Here is a 22,360-nt window from a genome sequence, read left to right as displayed (position 1 = left end):
CAAACACACCAGAGAACCTGCACACACACACATCAGAGTTATTACAGCCAAACACACCAGAGAACCTGCACACACACATCAGAGTTATTACAGCCAAACACACCAGAGAACCTGCACACACACACATCAGAGTTATTACAGCCAAACACACCAGAGAACCGGCACACACACATCAGTTATTACAGCCAAACACACCAGAGAACCGGCACACACACACACACACACACACACACACACACACACACACACACACACACACACACACACACACACACATCAGTTATTACAGCCAAACACACCAGAGAACCTGCACACACACATCAGAGTTATTACAGCCAAACACACCAGAGAACCGGCACACACACATCAGTTATTACAGCCAAACACACCAGAGAACCGGCACACACACACACACACACACACACACACACACACACACACACACACACACACACACACACATCAGTTATTACAGCCAAACACACATGAGAACCTGCACACACACATCAGAGTTATTACAGCCAAACGCACCAGAGAACCTGCACACACACATCAGAGTTATTACAGCCAAACACACCAGAGAACCTGCACACACACATCAGAGTTATTACAGCCAAACACACCAGAGAACCTGCACACACACATCAGAGTTATTACAGCCAAACACACCAGAGAACCTGCACACACACATCAGTTATTACAGCCAAACACACCAGAGAACCGGCACACACACACACACACACACACACACACACACACACACACATCAGTTATTACAGCCAAACACACATGAGAACCTGCACACACACATCAGAGTTATTACAGCCAAACACACCAGAGAACCGGCACACACACATCAGAGTTATTACAGCCAAACACACCAGAGAACCTGCACACACACATCAGAGTTATTACAGCCAAACATACCAGAGAACCGGCACACACACATCAGTTATTACAGCCAAACACACCAGAGAACCGGCACACACACACACACACACACACACACACACACATCAGTTATTACAGCCAAACACACATGAGAACCTGCACACACACATCAGAGTTATTACAGCCAAACACACCAGAGAACCTGCACACACACATCAGAGTTATTACAGCCAAACACACCAGAGAACCTGCACACACACATCAGAGTTATTACAGCCAAACACACCAGAGAACCTGCACACACACACACACACACACATCAGTTATTACAGCCAAACACACCAGAGAACCTGCACACACACATCAGAGTTATTACAGCCAAACACACCAGAGAACCTGCACACACACACATCAGAGTTATTACAGCCAAACACACCAGAGAACCTGCACACACACATCAGAGTTATTACAGCCAAACGCACCAGAGAACCGGCACACACACATCAGAGTTATTACAGCCAAACACACCAGAGAACCTGCACACACACATCAGAGTTATTACAGCCAAACACACCAGAGAACCTGCACACACACATCAGAGTTATTACAGCCAAACACACCAGAGAACCGGCACACACACATCAGTTATTACAGCCAAACACACCAGAGAACCGGCACACACACACACACACACACACACACACACATCAGTTATTACAGCCAAACACACCAGAGAACCTGCACACACACATCAGAGTTATTACAGCCAAACACACCAGAGAACCTGCACACACACATCAGAGTTATTACAGCCAAACACACCAGAGAACCTGCACACACACACACACACACACACACACACACACACACACACACACACACACACACACACACATCAGAGTTATTACAGCCAAACACACCAGAGAACCTGCACACACACATCAGAGTTATTACAGCCAAACACACCAGAGAACCAGCACACACACATCAGAGTTATTACAGCCAAACGCACCAGAGAACCGGCACACACACACACACACACACACACACACACACACACACACACACACACACACACACACATACATCAGTTATTACAGCCAAACACACCAGAGAACCTGCACACACACATCAGAGTTATTACAGCCAAACACACCAGAGAACCAGCACACACACATCAGAGTTATTACAGCCAAACACACCAGAGAACCAGCACACACACATCAGTTATTACAGCCAAACACACCAGAGAACCTGCACACACACATCAGAGTTATTACAGCCAAACACACCAGCTCTGATTAATGCTGCCTGAATCATAATCATACACTGTTTGCTCATTGGCCAGAGGTTTCTCCCAAGGTTTTCTCTCCATTCTGTCACTGATGGAGTTTGGGTTCCTGCCACTTAATATTCAACACTATTATTGATCTGACTGTACTGACGCTGTGTTATGAGAGCTGAACTGAGCTGATGATGACATCACTGTTTTCTCAAGAACTGCTTTATAGATTAAATTAACTAATTTAATAATTGATGATCTTTACACTGAACTGACTTCAGCTGAACAGACGAAATGAATTATTGTCCTGTTTATCACTGTAAAGCTGAAACCATCTGTAATGTATAAAGCACAATAGAAATAAAGCTGACTTGACTAATATGATTTTTTTTAAAACCTGATATCAGTCTATAATGAGTATATTATTATGAGAATGATTTCCCCTTCTTAGAGCCGTGTGTAAGTTGAATGTTACAGCTTTAAACGCTTCCAGTTATTTTACCTTTACAAAACCAGTCCGTTATGCTGCTTTATATCGCAAACTGGATCATATTATTTTAATTTATTAGCATAATCATAAACACAGTGGCTTGTAGCACAAATAGTTTTATCGTTTACTGCACTTTGTTTTTCTTCTATAGCGGCTAATGAATCGGAGCATTGCTAAATAAGGTGGATGTGTGCAAAATTCCTGCTCAACGATATATAACTAACAGTGCAGAAGAGTGACATCTGCTGCATTCACGTGAGAAAAACCTATACTACGTAGCATTCATTTATTCTGCAATTAAACCGTTTTCAAGCCTGTCATGAATAACAGAACAGGCGAATGCGAACTCACTTATCGGACACGGCTCTGGCCTTCAGAAGCGCCGCTGTGTAGCAGATCGTGGCAGACTTTGGCAAACTGATGTCTGTGGAAGACAACAATCATGTGATGATTGAGAAGTACATCATTATCCATAAGAGACTCAAAACATACGCCTGGGGACTCAAACACAAGGTGTGGAAAAACAGGGTGGAAAAGGGCCAAACACCGACAGTTCACATAAAAACATAAAATCATGCTTTTAATTTGAGTCAAACTTTGAATGTGCATTAAAATCGAAACAATAATGAGTATATTATTATGAGAATGATTTCCCCTTCTTTGAGCCGTTTGTAAGTTGAATGTTACAGCTTTAAACGCTTCCAGTTATTTTACCTTTACAAAAAAAGTATATTTCCCCTCACAGATCAGGATCAGGACAGAGTCCTCTCATATCTTCATGTTTCCTCACAATATTCTCATGCAATACATGCAAAAACATCTGTAACGATGTGTGTGTGTGCATGCGTGTGTGTTGGTCGTACCGTCGTACTTGGCGAGCACGGCCTGAACATCGGCGTAGTTCTGCAGCTCCAGAAGAGACTCCAGCAGGTTCTCATGAATATTGAACATGCTGAGTAGAGGAAACTCCTTCATTAACTGCAGGAAACACAGGAACAGCTCACATTCTCCACCAGTGCAGACTGTGTGTGTGTGTGTGTGTGTGTGTGTGTGGTTTAACTGCATCATGGCTGCACCTCAGTTGTGCATTATTTTCAATAAAACAGCAGACTGTCATTAATCCGACTGTTCAAGATATCGAGAACTATACATTATATAGAGAACTCTCACTCAATATCACTTTCAGTTTGCTGATTCCATTATTATTGAAAATGGCGTTCATATCTTCTGTGTGGATCAGAGTGTGTGTCAAGAGTCAAAGGTCACTCACGTCTCGCATCATCTTGACGGCTTCTCGCGTGCGGCCGAGCTTTCTGGAGCACATGGCAAGTCTTCTCTTGATGTAGACTAACACATTGGTGTCCCTTCCTATGAAACACACACACACAAAGAATAACAAAATATAAATAAAATAAAGCAAAAATTCATAATTATAATTCAAACATGTATAATTAATTGCAAAAATCCATGACTGTCATAAAAGAAGCTTAAGAAGCAACAGATTTTCAGCAGCACATACTGTCCACAGCGACACCTACTAAAGCTGCAGGTATTCTGCGTTTGAGTAGCGTGTGTCAGCTCGTCATACAGTTTCCTCTTTGCGGTTCACATTGTTTTGTCGTGGGGGTGGAGTCAAGGGCGTGTCCAAAAGGCCTGGCCACGCCTCCATCGAGATTACATCATCATCAGCTCGTCTAAATGTGGATTAACGCATTTGCTTCGGTTAAAGTAAAATATCAGTTTTTATCAGAGTTTTATTAGCCATAGACTGCTGTTTATTTCTCTCGATGAGCATGCGTTCACACTGCCGATGTATTCTAGAGCTGCAAATAACCCATTCATCTTTTGAATAAATAATTTCTTTAATTAATCAGATGAAATTTTTTAAATGATTAATTATTAAAATTCATATTATTCATTAAAATATTAATACATTTTAATCCATTATTAATATTTATTTTTTTATTCCACATCCTGCCCAATGTTGCCCTCCAAACAAAGTGCAATATAAAGCCTGTGAATGTATTTATGTAGGCTATGCTATACATTATGTGCAAAACAGGCTTAAAATATAACATTTTAAACCAAAAAGTGCTTTCCATTTTAAGGTAGAAGTTAAAATAACAAAACAAAAGCTCAAAACGTGAGTTTGTACGAGGTTTAAGGAACACACATTCCCTCATCTGAACATTTATACTAAGGCTACTCCAACAATACTGAAAATTTACTGTTACTGCCCTCATCAAAATTATTACTTGTATTACATGTTACAAATTAAATTTAGGTTTAATATTCTACAAGACCCTTCATAGCATTAATATACATTATGTAGCATGTATATTTTAGTCAGAATGATTGCGCTCCGTCTGTTTGACGCGGTGATCCTTCATTGAAGTTGAACAGTGACTCGCTTGTTGTCAGGTTATGCAAAAATGAAATACTTGCGGGACTTTCTAACATTAGGATATAACAAAAAACGTAACTTATGCGCTGAGGAAAAACCAGGGTAAACGCTTCTGCTTTGTTTGAAATGCTGACAAATAAAGCATTCTGATGTTTCAGTCGAGATCCACCACTGTTTTCCTCAAGCCTGCGATCCATAGAAATGTGTTATTTACTACTGTAAAACAGACGGATTATCGTTGATGAGTATTTAATTATCAACTATACTCAATTATAGGATTAGTTGTTGCAGCCCAAACTGATTCTTTTCCTTTCATAAATAATACTTATTATTGCCTACATCACAGTATGATGGATTATGACATTTATAAATGAGATGCTTTGATGTTGGTCCAGCGGCACAGAACCGTTGTAAGACCGGAAATGAGCTACAAACCTGCGCAGGTTCAGCAGGAGTGAGACTGAGATACTGATGACTCGTTTCAGTTCAGAATCGCTTCTTTATTTTAGGGGACGAAAACTCCTTTTCGCACTGGAGGATTGCTTTCATAGTTTCTATAACTTTTGGCAGAAGCACACACTTTTTTGTGTAATGACATTGCAGAAACTGAGAATAAATTTAGTTATAGGAAAACTTTTTTCAGTGTGTGTGTGAGATGAGGTCAGGTGTGTGTGTGATGAGGTCAGGTGTGTGTGTGAGGTGTGAGGTGAGGTCAGGTGTGTGTGTGTGTATGAGGTGAGGTCAGGTGTGTGTGATGTGAGGTTAGGTCAGGTGTGTGTGATGTCAGGTGTGTGTGAGGTGTGAGGTGAGGTCAGGTGTGTGTGTGTGTGTGTGTGTGTGTGAGGTGAGGTCAGGTGTGTGTGAGGTGAGGTTAGGTGTGTGTGAGGTGAGGTTAGGTGTGTGTGTGTGTGTGAGGTGAGGTCAGGTGTGTGCGAGGTGAGGTCAGGTGTGTGTGAGGTGAGGTTAGGTGTGTGTGTAAGGTGAGGTTAGGTCAAGTGTGTGAGGTGAGGTTAGGTGTGTGTGTGTGAGGTGAGGTCAGGTGTGTGCGAGGTGAGGTCAGGTGTGTGTGTGAGGTGAGGTCAGGTGTGTGCGAGGTGAGGTTAGGTGTGTATGTGAGGTGAGGTCAGGTGTGTGTGAGGTGAGGTTAGGTGTGTGTGTGAGGTGAGGGCAGGTGTGGTCAGGTGTGTGTGTGAGGTGAGGTCAGGTGTGTGCGAGGTGAAGTCAGGTGTGTGTGTGAGGTGAGGTCAGGTGTGTGCGTGAGGTGAGGTCAGGTGTGTGCGAGGTGAGGTCAGGTGTGTGTGTGAGGTGAGGTTAGGTGTGTGCGAGGTGAAGTCAGGTGTGTGCGAGGTGAGGCCAGGTGTGTGTGTGTGAGGTGAGGTCAGGTGTGTGCGAGGTGAGGTCAGGTGTGTGTGAGGTGAGGTTAGGTGTGTGTGAGGTGAGGTCAGATGTGTGCGAGGTGAGGTCAGGTGTGTGTGTGAGGTGAGGTTAGGTGTGTGTGTGGTGAGGTTAGGTGTGTGTGAGGTGAGGTCAGGTGTGTGCGAGGTGAGGTCAGGTGTGTGTGAGGTGAGGTCAGGTGTGTGTGAGGTGAGGTTAGGTGTGTGTGTGAGGTGAGGTCAGATGTGTGCGAGGTGAGGTCAGGTGTGTGTGTGAGGTGAGGTTAGGTGTGTGTGTGGTGAGGTCAGGTGTGTGTGAGGTGAGGTCAGGTGTGTGCGAGGTGAGGTCAGGTGTGTGTGAGGTGAGGTCAGGTGTGTGTGAGGTGAGGTTAGGTGTGTGTGTGAGGTGAGGTCAGATGTGTGCGAGGTGAGGTCAGGTGTGTGTGTGAGGTGAGGTTAGGTGTGTGTGTGGTGAGGTTAGGTGTGTGTGTGAGGTGAGGTCAGGTGTGTGTGAGGTGAAGTCAGGTGTGTGCGAGGTGAGGCCAGGTGTGTGTGTGTGAGGTGAGGTCAGGTGTGTGTGTGAGGTGAGGTCAGGTGTGTGAGGTGAGGTTAGGTCAGGTGTGTGAGGTGAGGTTAGGTGTGTGCGAGGTGAGGTTAGGTGTGTGTGTGAGGTGAGGTGTGTGCGAGGTCAGGTGTGTGTGTGAGGTGAGGTCAGGTGTGTGAGGTGAGGTTAGGTCAGGTGTGTGAGGTGAGGTTAGGTGTGTGCGAGGTGAGGTTAGGTGTGTGTGTGAGGTGAGGTGTGTGCGAGGTCAGGTGTGTGTGTGAGGTGAGGTTAGGTGTGTGTGTGTGAGGTGAGGCTAGGTCAGGTGTGTGCGAGGCGAGGTCAGGTATGTGAGGTCCGGTGTGTGTGTGTGTGTGTGTGTGTGTGTATGACATGAGGTCAGGTGTGAGTGGTGAGGTCAGGTGTGTGTGAGGTGAGGTCAGGTGTGAGTGAGGTGAGGTTAGGTGTGTGTCAGGTAAGGTTAGGTCAGGTGTGTGCGAGGTCAGGTCAGGTGTGTGTGTGAGGTGTGAGGTGGGGTCAGGTGTGTGTGAGGTCAGGTGTGTGTGTGTGTGTGTGTGAGGTGAGGTCAGGTGTGTGCGAGGTGAGGTCAGGTGTGTGTGTGAGGTGAGGTTAGGTCAGGTGTGTGTGTGAAGTGAGGTTAGGTGTGTGCGTGAGGTGAGGTTAGGTCAGGTGTGTGAGGTGAGGTTAGGTTTGTGCGAGGTGAGGTTAGGTGTGTGTGTGTGAAGTGAGGTCAGGTGTGTGTGTGAGGTGAGGTTAGGTCAGGTGTGTGTGTGAGGTGAGGTTAGGTCAGGTGTGTGCGAGGTGAGGTCAGGTATGTGAGGTCAGGTGTGTGTGGTCAGGTGTGTGTGTGTGTATGAGGTGAGGTCAGGTGTGTGCGAGGTGAAGTCAGGTGTGTGTGTGAGGTGAGGTCAGGTGTGTGCGAGGTGAAGTCAGGTGTGTGTGTGAGGTGAGGTCAGGTGTGTAAGGTGAGGTTAGGTGTGTGTGTGTGTGAGGTGAGGTCAGGTGTGTGCGAGGTGAGGTCAGGTGTGTGTGAGGTGAGGTTAGGTGTGTGTGTAAGGTGAGGTTAGGTCAGGTGTGTGAGGTGAGGTTAGGTGTGTGTGTGTGAGGTGAGGTCAGGTGTGTGCGAGGTGAGGTCAGGTGTGTGTGTGAGGTGAGGTCAGGTGTGTGCGAGGTGAAGTCAGGTGTGTGTGTGAGGTGAGGTCAGGTGTGTGCGAGGTGAAGTCAGGTGTGTGTGTGAGGTGAGGTCAGGTGTGTGCGAGGTGAGGTTAGGTGTGTGTGTGTGAGGTGAGGTCAGGTGTGTGCGAGGTGAGGTCAGGTGTGTGTGTGAGGTGAGGTCAGGTGTGTGCGAGGTGAAGTCAGGTGTGTGTGTGAGGTGAGGTCAGGTGTGTGCGAGGTGAAGTCAGGTGTGTGTGTGAGGTGAGGTCAGGTGTGTAAGGTGAGGTTAGGTGTGTGTGTGTGTGAGGTGAGGTCAGGTGTGTGCGAGGTGAGGTCAGGTGTGTGTGAGGTGAGGTTAGGTGTGTGTGTAAGGTGAGGTTAGGTCAGGTGTGTGAGGTGAGGTTAGGTGTGTGTGTGTGAGGTGAGGTCAGGTGTGTGCGAGGTGAGGTCAGGTGTGTGTGTGAGGTGAGGTCAGGAGTGTGCGAGGTGAGGTTAGGTGTGTGTGTGAGGTGAGGTCAGGTGTGTGCGAGGTGAGGTCAGGTGTGTGTGTGAGGTGAGGTCAGGTGTGTGCGAGGTGAGGTTAGGTGTGTGTGTGAGGTGAGGTCAGGTGTGTGCGAGGTGAGGTCAGGTGTGTGTGTGAGGTGAGGTCAGGTGTGTGCGAGGTGAGGTCAGGTGTGTGTGTGAGGTGAGGTCAGGTGTGTGCGAGGTGAGGTCAGGTGTGTATGTGAGGTGAGGTCAGGTGTGTGTGAGGTGAGGTTAGGTGTGTGTGAGGTGAGGTCAGGTGTGTGTGTGAGGTGAGGTCAGGTGTGTGTGTGAGGTGAGGTCAGGTGTGTGCGAGGTAAAGTCGGGAGTGTGTGTGAGGTGAGGTTAGGTGTGTGTGTGAGGTGAGGTCAGGTGTGTGCGAGGTGAGGTCAGGTGTGTGTGTGAGGTGAGGTTAGGTGTGTGTGTGAGGTGAGGTCAGGAGTGTGCGAGGTGAAGTCAGGTGTGTGCGAGGTGAGGCCAGGTGTGTGTGTGTGAGGTGAGGTCAGGTGTGTGCGAGGTGAGGTCAGGTGTGTGTGTGAGGTGAGGTTAGGTGTGTGCGAGGCGAGGTCAGGTATGTGAGGTCCGGTGTGTGTGTGTGTGTGTGTGTGTGTGTGTGTGTGTATGAGATGAGGTCAGGTGTGTGTGAGGTGAGGTTAGGTGTGTGTGTGAGGTGAGGTTAGGTCAGGTGTGTGCGAGGCGAGGTCAGGTATGTGAGGTCCGGTGTGTGTGTGTGTGTGTGTGTGTGTGTGTGTGTGTGTGTATGAGATGAGGTCAGGTGTGTGTGAGGTGAGGTCAGGTGTGAGTGAGGTGAGGTTAGGTGTGTGTCAGGTAAGGTAAGGTCAGGTGTGTGCGAGGTGAGGTCAGGTGTGTGTGTGAGGTGTGAGGTGAGGTCAGGTGTGTGTGTGAGGTGTGAGGTGAGGTCACGTGTGTGTGAGGTTAGGTGTGTGTGTGAGGTGAGGTCAGGTGTGTGTGAGGTTAGGTGTGTGTGTGAGGTAAGGTTAGGTCAGGTGTGTGCGAGGTGAGGTCAGGTGTGTGTGAGGTTAGGTGTGTGTGTGAGGTAAGGTTAGGTCAGGTGTGTGTGAGGTTAGGTGTGTGTGTGAGGTAAGGTTAGGTCAGGTGTGTGCGAGGTGAGGTCAGGTGTGTGTGAGGTTAGGTGTGTGTGTGAGGTGTGAGGTGAGGTCAGGTGTGTGTGAGGTAAGGTGTGTGTGTGAGGTAAGGTTAGGTCAGTTGTGTGCGAGGTGAGGTCAGGTGTGTGTGAGGTTAGGTGTGTGTGTGAGGTAAGGTTAGGTCAGGTGTGTGTGAGGTTAGGTGTGTGTGTGAGGTGAGGTCAGGTGTGTGTGAGGTTAGGTGTGTGTCAGGTAAGGTAAGGTCAGGTGTGTGCGAGGTGAGGTCAGGTGTGTGTGTGAGGTGTGAGGTGAGGTCAGGTGTGTGTGTGAGGTGTGAGGTGAGGTCACGTGTGTGTGAGGTTAGGTGTGTGTGTGAGGTGAGGTCAGGTGTGTGTGAGGTTAGGTGTGTGTGTGAGGTAAGGTTAGGTCAGGTGTGTGCGAGGTGAGGTCAGGTGTGTGTGAGGTTAGGTGTGTGTGTGAGGTAAGGTTAGGTCAGGTGTGTGTGAGGTTAGGTGTGTGTGTGAGGTAAGGTTAGGTCAGGTGTGTGCGAGGTGAGGTCAGGTGTGTGTGAGGTTAGGTGTGTGTGTGAGGTGTGAGGTGAGGTCAGGTGTGTGTGAGGTAAGGTGTGTGTGTGAGGTAAGGTTAGGTCAGGTGTGTGCGAGGTGAGGTCAGGTGTGTGTGAGGTTAGGTGTGTGTGTGAGGTGTGAGGTGAGGTCAGGTGTGTGTGAGGTAAGGTGTGTGTGTGAGGTGTGAGGTGAGGTCAGGTGTGTGTGAGGTTAGGTGTGTGTGTGAGGTGTGAGGTGAGGTCAGGTGTGTGTGAGGTAAGGTGTGTGTGTGAGGTAAGGTTAGGTCAGTTGTGTGCGAGGTGAGGTCAGGTGTGTGTGTGTGAGGTGTGAGGTGAGGTCAGGTGTGTGTGAGGTTAGGTGTGTGTGTGAGGTGAGGTCAGGTGTGTATGAGGTTAGGTGTGTGTGAGAGGTGTGAGGTGAGGTCAGGTGTGTGTGAGGTTAGGTGTGTGTGTGAGGTAAGGTTAGGTCAGGTGTGTGCGAGGTGAGGTCAGGTGTGTGAGGTCAATTGTTACTCTCTCTGATTGTTACTCTCTCTGCTAACAGCTGTTGCTGCTTATGGCGAGCGGATAATGACTTTTCTAAGTCTACCCTGAAGAAGGCGAAGGAGCAGTCTACCCTTCCGTCGCCGTCAGTCCGTGTCTATTTTTGAATGGGATTGATAGAGACGTCAGACGACAGACCGGCGGCGACGTCACGGCGGCGTCACAGTTGTAACGTATACCTTACGGCGACGTGGCGACGGCGTACGTGAGAAATGTATAAAAAATCATAACGTCTGAACCAGGCACGTGGCCTAATAAGACGCCTGATACACACGTCGTCCCTCAGTACGTCGCCTAATAAGACGCCTAATACACACGTCGTCCCTCAGTACGTCGCCTAATAAGACGCCTAATACACACGTCGTCCCTCAGTACGTCGCCTAATAAGACGCCTGATACACACGTCGTCCCTCAGTACGTCGCCTAATAAGACGCCTAATACACACGTCGTCCCTCAGTACGTCGCCTAATAAGACGCCTGATACACACGTCGTCCCAATCTAATGTTATTTTTCCGATGTTGATAACGAAAAGTGAATAGCATGAGTAAGATTGGATTTGCAATAGGCGATCGGGAGACATGATTTTTTTGTTTTGTTTTGTAAGCTTTTCTTTAAAGTGAATTTTTGTTTAATATTAAAGCCTCTTAATTTTAAATTTGTCATCACCCAATTGCTTGGATTTAATAAAAAAAGAAGCGAATATTCCATAAACAGGCTCTAACTTGTTGGTCTTTCTACAGCAGTGTTTCAATAAATGGTCTATCTTAGACAGAAAAGTTAACAACAAAGTAATAAAAATCTTTTATTTGCAAAATCTATCCCTGCCTCCAGATACAAATGGTCCCCCTTGTATGAAAATATTAATTGGAATGGAGCATGGAGTAACCCACATACATTTTTAATTACAAACAAATTAAAAGAAATATAATTTATTACCCCTGTAACAAGATTATCTCTAAATTTATATACCGTAGACGAAAAATGCAGCTTTTGCTTTATGGAAACGGAAACGTTAGACCATTTATTCTATAATTGCTCACATAGCTCTTCTCTGTGGAATGATATAGCCTACAATGTTTCATTAATGGCAACATAAGAATAGGACAGAGGCCGCACTATGCATAGACGTTTTTTATTCGTTGCACAAACGCGTTTCGGCGTGTGCCTTCCGAAACGCGTTTGTGCAACGAATAAAAAACGTCTATGCATAGTGCGGCCTCTGTCCTATTCTTATGTAGGCTATTATATTTTTAGGCCAGCACTCTAAAAAGTGTATTATCAAAAATTGAGTGAAGCCTGCTCCTATCCTCATTAATCATTAATGGCAACAACAATGTTTCAACAACTTGGCTCAAACATAGCCTACATTTATCTAATTTTGATATCTTCTTTTACTTTTCTGACTCAAATTTCTCTGTACAATATATAGTCGACTTAATCATTTTGCTTGGAAAAATCTTTATTCTTAAATCGAAGTTTATGAAAAACTACGGTGACGCATTGCTGCCACATAGGCTACATATAATTTTTTCCACTCAATTATGTCGTAATAACGAGATCTTATGTCGTTTTGACGACATATTTTTCTCGTAATAACGAGATCTTATTTCATTAAAACGACACATGTTGTAGTCATGTACAAAATATGCCTTTATCCACATAAAATTGATAGCCAATCATGTCTTTATCATACGTTCAAAAAGCTGAAGAAATAGCAGCCCCCAACGGACATTCATGTTCAAAGATCAAATTCTGTACACACCTTATTAATAGCAGATGAGCCCAGAATGCGAACATTGTGTTTAATTCAGACTGTAAAAAATAGGTTTAATTGCATATTAGGCTAAGCATAAAGAAAAAGCTTAATGTGGCTTAATAGGCTACTTCAGTGATAAAGATCAAATGCTGTACACACCTTATTAATAAACCATATCCTACAGAAAAGCAGATGAGCCCAGAATATGAACGCAATGCATTTAATTATTAAGCGTTTTCCGATAGAAACCCTTTATTATAAAGAAAATAAAGGTGGCTCTTAACGTTTCTTTCTATGGGAGGATGGCATTGCGGTGCACAGCAAATCCTTTAAATGGTATTCAATGCAAAACAAAAATGAAAAATAAAAGTAGCCAATAAAATAAACAAATTATTGTGGCATTAATTAGCCCACAAACAATATTTATTTTAAAGACTAAACGAATTTGTTTAAAGAAAAAAAAACAGCATTGGGCGTTTATCTGTAGAGTGTTTCAGCCGCCCTTTTCAAACTGGCGCAATAAAATGCAACAGAATTTGATTTGTTAAACATGAAGGACTTATCAGTCTGGCATGGCCGCTCGCTCTAACGTTAACCTAGATAAATGTTCGCTATTATTAAGCGCATATCCGAGTGTTTGTGCAGAGTGTGGAGCGCGCACTGCATGGCACACATGGACGCGCCGGTGCCATCACTCGCATTTTCCTATCAACAGTGGAAACAACTTAAATACTCCATTTCTGGTCATACAGAAAAGAATAATACATCAGTCGCAACTTTATTTGTGTAAACTCTCAACAACAAGAAAACGTTGTGCTTTTGTAAAATAAAAGAAAACGAACGCGCTTTCATGATCTCTGTGAATTGGAGCGCATCTAAAAAATGAACCGAAAACAGTTAGCCTCACAGACATGAGAAATATCACTATCTATATAAAGTTTATAAATAAAATAAAAATGTCCACCAACGAAAAAAAAATCCAATCGAAAGCAAATACGGTAGGCTACCATCTGATTATGTGATCCTGTCCGTATGAAAGGCGCATTCATTAGCCTACTTTTGCCGGTGCTTTGCGGCAAGTTTTATGCGCTTGAGCGCGGAATAGCCATATACACCCAGGATTGAATATAAACGTGCGATTAGTCCTAATTGCTTAAATAAATTACTACTAGTCTAGAAAAATCCTTTAGTCTATGGCAACTCTAATCAATAGCCTACATTTAATATTTGACATTATTTAATTAGTAATTTTATCCAGCTCTTTACATTAAATTAGTTGAGTTAGCATAATTAGTTCATGAACAAATAAAATAATAAAATAAAGTTTAAATTATACCGGTAACATTTCTATATAGCATTGCTTATTCCACCACACAAAGGACTGTTTATAAGGTGACTGTCCGTTATACATGTGAAGATTGTATATGGCTGTATCTTGAAGATTTTTGTATTGTATCTTCTGTTATAAAGATGAAGATTGACATTTCGTTAATTAAACAAAATAAGAACACAATGTTGTAAAAAAATAAACAACTTAGGCTATGTTCTGTTAGATGTGTTTTGACTACTTTTTGTTTAATTATCTCTAGGTAATGAAGATATAGCCTATTAACAAAAATAAATCTTTGGCTATATATAATTAATATATTATATAAAAAAAACTTATAGGCCTGTATAAAATATATTTTTAAAAAGGGCCTCATTGATTCATTTTGCCTGATTGGGGGCTGTTACTATTTGCATAAGCTTTTTGAACGTAGAAGTGTGAAAAAGGATAGGCTATCAATTTTATGTGGATTATAAAGGCAAAAAAAAGATGTCGTGACATCTCGTTATTACGAGAAAAATATGTCGTTTTAACGACATAAGATCACGTTATTACGAGAAAAGATGACGTTAAAACGACATAAGATCTCGTTATTAGGCTACAACATAATTGAGGGGAAACAATAATATGTATGTGGCAGCAGCTATGCCTCACCGTAGTACTGCTCTTGATGTAAAGTGTAACAATTATCGTCAGTTATCCTCTTGCGCCCTCTGTTGGCATTTGTACATAATATACATATGTTCATTGTTTATATATTTCTTCATGTATTTTAATAGTGTTGTTAAATAAAATAAAATAATTAATTACTTTTAATACCCTACTTTATTTGAACCAATTATATTGCCTCATTTGTAATTATGTATTTAAGTCATACTAAAGGCTATTGTTCACTTCAGATCTATCTTTATGAACAAAAAATATATAGCCTAAATAAATAGTCGACACTGACAGCCCTAGTCTTGAACATTTGACCATGAACCTACATTGTTTTGCATTTTGTGACTAAACGACTATTTCCCTGTCTTATATTTTTTCATTGTTGGTTTCTTGAAAATAATAGGCTATTAAAATACTTTCTTGTCACCTTCTCCTGTAAACAATATCGTGAATAGTTTAATTTTGTGTATTCGCCCATTATGGTCAACTGTGTAAATTAAAATTATTACCACCTTCAAAAGTAAAAACTCAGACTGACACATTCCAGAATATTATGTTTATAGATTACAATTAATGAATTTATCTGTTCAACTTTAAAGTTGTTGTTAATAATTGTGCAAAAAGTTGTGACTTTGATGGTGTATAATTTGCATAGCCCTCATATCCAGTAGAAAGTGAGTGAATTATTTAAAAAAAAAAAAAAAAACTATGTTCGTAAACCATTCAGAGATGACATTAATGACATACACAACTTTGTATACAATACAAAATTTGTATCAATGATATTTTCAATGTCATCAGAATACAAGAAAAGAATGATTGATTAGAAAGATAACAAAGGAAAGATAAGAAAAGCTATGGGGGGAAATAGATATTATTTTATTGTGATGCGACGTTGGAGTCATGCTGTGGTGAGACGTTGGAGTCACGCGTCAGTGGTGCGACGTGCTGTGATGCGACGTTGGAGTCACGCGTCAGTGGTGCGACGTGCTGTGATGCGACGTTGGAGTCACGCGTTGGTTTCACCCGTCTGTGGTGCGGCGTACCCCTTCTGTCACGTAAAAGTACACGACTGTAGACTTAGGTAAGTTATCCGTGGCATTATCCACTCGCCATAGCTGCTGACTAGCCTTTTGATAGAGGGTGAAGAGAGGAGCCGAGTGCGTAAGCCTCTTCCTGCCAGTACAGAGCCTCTCCACCACCAAGACTCCTGTAGTGCCTCCTCGGGGCCACACACGGAAACTGAGATACTGTGTGGACACGCCCTGGCACCCGTCAACCACTGTCCCAGCTATGGGCAAATAGCCCCACTGCCTTGTGGTTAGTCTGTTGAGAGGGAGCACACCCTGACAGAAAAGCAGTGCGCTAGAGGTGCGCAATAGGCGGGCCTTGACAGACGAAGTACCCGGCAGCCAAGATGGGGGGCCGGTTGTCCTGGGACCACCTTTGCCATCGGAATTGACCTCATCATGGTGAAGATAGTGCTACTGGGGATGGCACACCCCCTTTGGTACTTTAAAACTCTTACATATGTAAGCGCACCCTCTACCAGTACATCAGCAAGGCCTGGACTGATGAGAACATCCCGCAGCAATGGAGAGATGCAAACATTGTAATAATTTAAAAGAACAATGGTAACCAGGCCTCTGCGGCAATAGTAGGGGCATTTCACTCCTTTCTGTTGGTGGTAAGGTCATGGCGGAGGTGCTGCTTCAGTGACTTATTAACAACATCACTGAGTCAATGCTGCCAGAATCACAGAGTGGGTTTAGAAAGAACAGGAGCACGATCAACATGATCTTCACAGCCTGGCAGCTACAGGAAAAGTGCAGGGAGCAACATCAGGACATGTTTATGGCCTTTGTCGATCTCTCCAAATCATTCGATACTGTGCAAAGAGAGCTCTTATGGGCTGTCCTCCTCAGGTTTGGCTGTCCCAATAAGTTTGTTAACATCCTCCGCCAGTTCCATGATGGGATGATGCTTGGGTGACCATAGGCGGACAAGAGTTCGAGCCCTTCTGTACTGTTCTTAGTGTACTTTATTTTTAGAGCCACTAGGTGGTGCTAGTCCATGTATGTTTTTGATGTTGTCAGAGAGAGTAACCTCTGACCTTAATTGCAGCCATCTTGTTTTACTCAGTTGATGCTGATAGTCACACGGTTAAAGCAGTTCAATCTCTTCATCATCTTTGCAAACATTTACAGAAGCTTTGTCTTTAAAGTGTAAGTTGCAGGTTAACCACCACAGCCAATTAATGTGTAAATTAAAGTGCTCTATATGTATATATTTAATTATTTCTGTCTTAAAATGCGTTAAAATAACATTTATTGGGGTTTCTTAAAAGGTAGCGTGTTTTTTCAGTTACTGGGTGATGACATCACAAGAGGAACTCGCAACCCATACTCTGCTAGATTCCCACTGTATTATGGCTATCTGGAGAACGACCGAGGATGTGGGAAACCATCAAATTCTTTATGGGCCACAGCCCTACAATTTTTAACCGGTCAGGCATGAGAGAGGGCAGCCATGGCACTCAAAGAGTTATTAATGCTAGGTGTGAGGAGAATAAGTGGAGGGTTGGCCAGGTGAGTAACGTTAGCTATGTTAGAGCTAGTTTGGTGCAAACTTAACCCGGATAATATAACGGAACAAGCGAGTCTTTTCAAAATATTGCCGTCATGTAGAATAGCAAGGAGGGACAACGACTGAAGACATTATTTACTTACAGTAAGTCAGGTCAAATCAGAGCTGCAAGCCTGCAACGTTAGAGATGCACACACTGCACAGGCATCAATCGCTAGTCTCATCGACGCCTCAAACGTCATGTAATACCCTTCCTCAATCCACGCTTTATCAATTTCTCACGATTTAAATTAGCGATGTTTATTGTCAGAAAAGAAAAAGAGAGATCGATGTCCCCATCACTGTGTTTATGTGGGCTATCAGCAGTGGAGAGTAAGTGCTGCCGTGAGGTGAACGCGTTGTGTTTAGTGGAACAGCTCGACCTGCGACCGGCTGATCTGACGTGCCTGAACCCGTTTGTTTTGCGAATAGCGTATTCTTATTTCAGGCGGGATCACGATCCCCTTGAAGTCAGCACACACGAGTATGTTTACAATGGAGTTATTTTATCCATAATTTTTTTTATCAAATAAAACATACAACCAACTTTTCTGAAGTTATGTAAGGCATCTATAGCTGCTAGTGTACGGTAACTCTACTAGTGAGTTCCTCTTGTGACGTCACGCCCCATCTAGTGGAAGGGAGCGGGAGCGGTTAAAACCACTGTTAAAAGTGCCAACTTTTCATATTATATCAGCATTTTGGTATAAAAAAACAATGGTGGACGGTTCTTATCTTTATGTTTAATAAACACATTGCATTACTTCATGAAAAATTTAACCTGCAACTTACACTTTAAGTATTGATGTGTTTGCTAGAAGCTTGTTTTTCATCTTTTGTTTGGAATTAGTACCAGTAATTTTAGGATAAAATTGATATTAAGAGAGACTTTTCAGTACGATGTTTCATGCATCTGGATTATTATTTGTGTATATTATGTCCAGCTATACCTCAAGCAGACTGTTACAATTGTTAATGTACAGTCTTTAGAAAATTATTTTTCCCTTTTTTCTGCATTTCAGTTTTATTCTGTCCCACTTGCATTTGAAGTGGTGGTGTTAATAAATCCATGCTTCAGTTCAACTTTCTTGTGGAAGGAGTTATCTGTCTGCCTAGTTGAAGAAGGGGAACTCTTTTACGAGGGCAGAATACCTTCCCTGTACACACAGGGGTGAGGCAGGGGTGTGTGCTAGTGCCAGTGCTCTTTAACATCTTCCTCCTGTGTATCACCAAGCTTCTCCACAACCAGATTGAAAACAATAGTGGTGTGGTAATGGACTTCAGATTAGATGGCAACCTCTTTAATATTAGGTGGCTACACGCAACCACAAACATCTGTAGAGAGCAGGTCCTGGAGCTGCAGTATGCAGACGCCTGTGCTTTTGTGGCCCATACTCCGAAAGATCTTCGAACTGTCCTTGCTGTGGCAGTGAGGGCTGACTGTCAACTCCACCAAGACAGAAAAGGTCTTCCAATGGAGTACCATTGCCCACCCACATTACCTGCCTTCACTGTTGGAGATGAACAGTTGTCAGTAGTGCCATCTTTCAAATATCTGGGGAGCATCAGATATCTATTTCGTGTGTCTTTCATAATACGCACAACATCCCAGATGACATAGCAAGACCACTGGGCTCCCCGTGGATTGTTGTCGGGCTTAGGAGGCGGCGCAGACGGAGGAGGGAGAGGAAGCAGAAACGTGGCCGCATGTCCGGTGTTATGCTAAGGAACACTAAGAAAACAACCATACAAGCCACCTCCAATGCCAGATCCCTGGTGCATAAAACGGATGACTTGGAATTACAACTCGTTGGAAATCGCTATGTTCGTGATTGCTGTGTTTTGATTATAACTGAAACCTGGTTTCATCCGGGGATACCGATGCTAGCATGCAGCTAGCAGGTCGCACTCTACTTCGCTGGGACAGGACTGAGGACTCTGGTAAGAGAAGAGGTGGGGGGCTCTGCATGTATGTGCATGAAAACTGGTGTAATAATGGGACAATTATAGATAAACACTGTTCCCCTGATCTCGAGTACATGTCTGTAAGATGCTGGGCTTTTACCGGGAGAGCTAACAACAGTGATTGCCATGGCTGTGTATATTCCACCCAACGCCAATGTAAACACAGTGCTCTCTCTCCTGCTGAACACCATAAACGAACAACAGCAGGCCCACCCCGATGGTGTTCATATAATTGCAGGAGACTTTAATAAGGCTAACTTGAAGACTGTACTCCCGAAATTCTATCAACATGTCAAGTGTCCTACCAGAGGAGAGAACACTTTGGATCATGTTTATTCCAACATTAAGCACGCGTACAGAGCCATACCCCTCCCCATCCAGGCCAGTCAGACCATCTCTCTCTCCTACTCTCCCCAGCCTACACCCCCCTCAGACGCAGTGCCAGGCCTACCATTAAGACTGTTACAACCTGGCCTGATAATGCACTTTCCAAACTACAGGATTGCTTCAGCCAGACGGATTGGGACTTATTTGAACACCAGGAGTTGGAAACATTCACAGGAACAGTACTGGACAATATCAAGTTCTGTATCGGAAATGTGACTGTGAACAAAAACAGTCGGGTTTTCCCAAACCAGAAATCCTGGATGACCAACCATGTCCGCACACTCCTCAAAGCCCGCGACACTGCCTTCAGGTCAGGCGATAGAGCTCTGTACAGGGCTGCTTGAGCCGACCTGAAACGTGGAATTAAGAAAGCCAAAACGGACCATAGGACGAGTATAGAGTCCCACCTGTCCAGCAACAATATACAGGAGGTGTGGCAGGGCATACAAGACATCACAAACTACAGAGGCTGTGATGCGACAACAGGAGATCTGAGTGCGCCGCTGGTAGAGGAGCTAAATCGCTTCTTTGTTCGCTTTGAAACATCGCAACAGCAGCACTCATCTGCTCCAACCCTGCCTTCACCTTCACGCCCCTCTGGTTTCTGCACTACTTTAGTACTGCCCCCATCCCCACCTGGTTTCTGCACCACTCTACTCACTGTGAGGGAGCACGATGTCAGACGGGTGCTCCTGGCAGTGAACCCCAGGAAGGCTGCCGGCCCAGACGGAGTACCTGGCAAGGTGCTCAGAGTGTGTGCCCACCAGCTCGCCCTCATCTTCTCCAGAATCTTCAACTGCTCCCCGGCTCAGGCAGTCATTCCATCCTGCTTAAAATCAACCACAATCATTCAAGTGCCGAAGAAGTCTCCCATTACCAGCCTAAATGATTATCGTCCTGTGGCCCTCACTCCGGTAGTCATGAAGTGCCTCGAGAGACTGGTTCTTCAGCACATCAAACACTATCTCCCCCCAGACTTCGACCCCTATCAGTTTGCATATTGTGTGAACAGATCCACAGAGGATGCCATCGCGGAGCAGCAGCAGAGCTACGTCCGGATGCTCTTTGTGGACTACAGCTCAGCTTTCAATACAATCATTCCAGACATTCTGATCACTAAACTGGTCACTCTTGGCCTCCCCCTCTCACATGTGCCTGGATAAAGGACTTTCTCACCAACCGGCCCCAGATGGTGAGACTTAGTCCCCAGCTCTCCTCCACTCGCATGCTGAGCACTGGCTCCCCACAAGGCTGTGTGCTGAGCCCCCTCCTGTACTGTCTCCACACCCACGACTGAGGTCCTGAACTTGGCAGCCTGGTGTTCAGAGAATAACTTGGCTCTGAACACCAAGAAAACTAAGGAGATCATTGTCGACTTAAAGAAGAACAGCACCGACCTAGCCCCCTTTACATCAACAGTGAGTGTGTGGAGAGGGTTCTGGTTTCTTGGCGTCCTCATCTCCGCTGACATCTCCTAGACAGGCAACATTACAGTGGTTATCAAGAAGGCTCAACAGCGGCTACACTTTTTGCTGGTTTTCAGGAAGTGCAACCTGGCTTCCAACCTGCCGCTGACCTTCTACCGCTCGTCCATCGAGAGCATACTGACGTACTGTATCACAGTATGGTATGGCAGCTGCACTGTGGCAGGCAGGGAGAGGCTTCAGAGAGTAGTAAAGGCAGCACAGAACATCATCGGCTGCCCTCTCCCCTCTTTGATGGACATTTACACCTCCCACTGCCTGTGTGTGTGTGTGGTCAGGTGTGTGTGTGTGTTGTGTGTGAGGTCAGGTGTGTGTGTGTGAGAGGTCAGGGGTCACTCACTGTGCTGGGCCTCGTACTGGGCCCCGTGGTGCTGCAGCTGCTGACTGCGCCGGTAACAGATTTCTCTCAGTGAGGTGTGTGTGAGGTCAGGTGTGTGTGTGTGTGTGTGGTCAGGTGTGTGTGTGTGTGTGTGTGTGTGGTCAGGTGTGTGTATGAGAGGTCAGGGGTCACTCACTGTGCTGGGCCTCGTACTGGGCCCCGTGGTGCTGCAGCTGCTGACTGCGCCGGTAACAGATTTCTCTCAGTGAGGTGTGTGTGAGGTCAGGTGTGTGTGAGAGGTCAGGGGTCACTCACTGTGCTGGGCCTCGTACTGGGCCCCGTGGTGCTGCAGCTGCTGACTGCGCCGGTAACAGCTCTCTCCCACCTTCAGCGCCTGCTTGAAGAGCTTCTCCGCCTCCACGATCGTCGTGGCCTCCTCCTCAGCCAGGAGAACATACGCCGTTGCACACCTGCCACACACACAAGCAGTGCTCAGAACACACACATGCTAACACAAACTCTCCCTCCATTACGACACAAGAGTTTAGAGCTGATCCAGTGTTTGTTGATCAGGAATTCACATCATAATCATTCTGTCTGCCACTTTGACTTCCTTTATGAGGGACAACAGATAATATTCTAGTGTTGTTATAAGTGAGATTGTTAGTATAAAACTGTCCTAACCAGACAAAATGTGCGATAAAAGGCAACTTTCCCATGTTACTCAGAGTTTTCATCCATGATGGGATTCTATTTTGGAAACGGTTTCTATTTCTGTTACGTTGATCGAGGCTGGAACAGCAACATACAAAGTGTGACTTCAGGAACTGATTATGTGCTTTATTTAAGGTTAAAAGCGTCTAGTGACCTTTATAGCCGACGATGAATAATTTACCTCAGATCGGTAAACATTCAAGCTGTGAACAAACAAGTGTATTCTAT

The 22,360-nt window shown here is 44.9% G+C and overlaps 1 protein-coding gene across 3 annotated transcripts in view; it reads right to left on the bottom strand.

Annotated features, from left to right (window-relative positions):
• Positions 1-22,360, bottom strand: part of st7 (suppression of tumorigenicity 7) — a 72,682-nt gene that overhangs the window by 17,835 nt on the left and 32,487 nt on the right. For all 3 annotated transcript variants that reach the window (XM_081372675.1, XM_081372676.1, XM_081372677.1), the window contains 4 exons: positions 21,734-21,888; positions 3,934-4,031; positions 3,527-3,641; positions 3,015-3,087 (listed from right to left, as the gene is read on the bottom strand). In XM_081372675.1, the coding sequence (XP_081228801.1) occupies positions 3,015-3,087; positions 3,527-3,641; positions 3,934-4,031; positions 21,734-21,888 (441 nt within the window). The remainder of the gene's footprint in view (positions 1-3,014; positions 3,088-3,526; positions 3,642-3,933; positions 4,032-21,733; positions 21,889-22,360) is intronic.

Source organism: Scardinius erythrophthalmus, assembly GCF_964197995.2.
Source record: "Scardinius erythrophthalmus genome assembly, chromosome: 8".
Taxonomy (NCBI): Eukaryota; Metazoa; Chordata; class Actinopteri; order Cypriniformes; family Leuciscidae; genus Scardinius; species Scardinius erythrophthalmus.
This window is presented reverse-complemented; position numbering and strand designations above follow the sequence as displayed.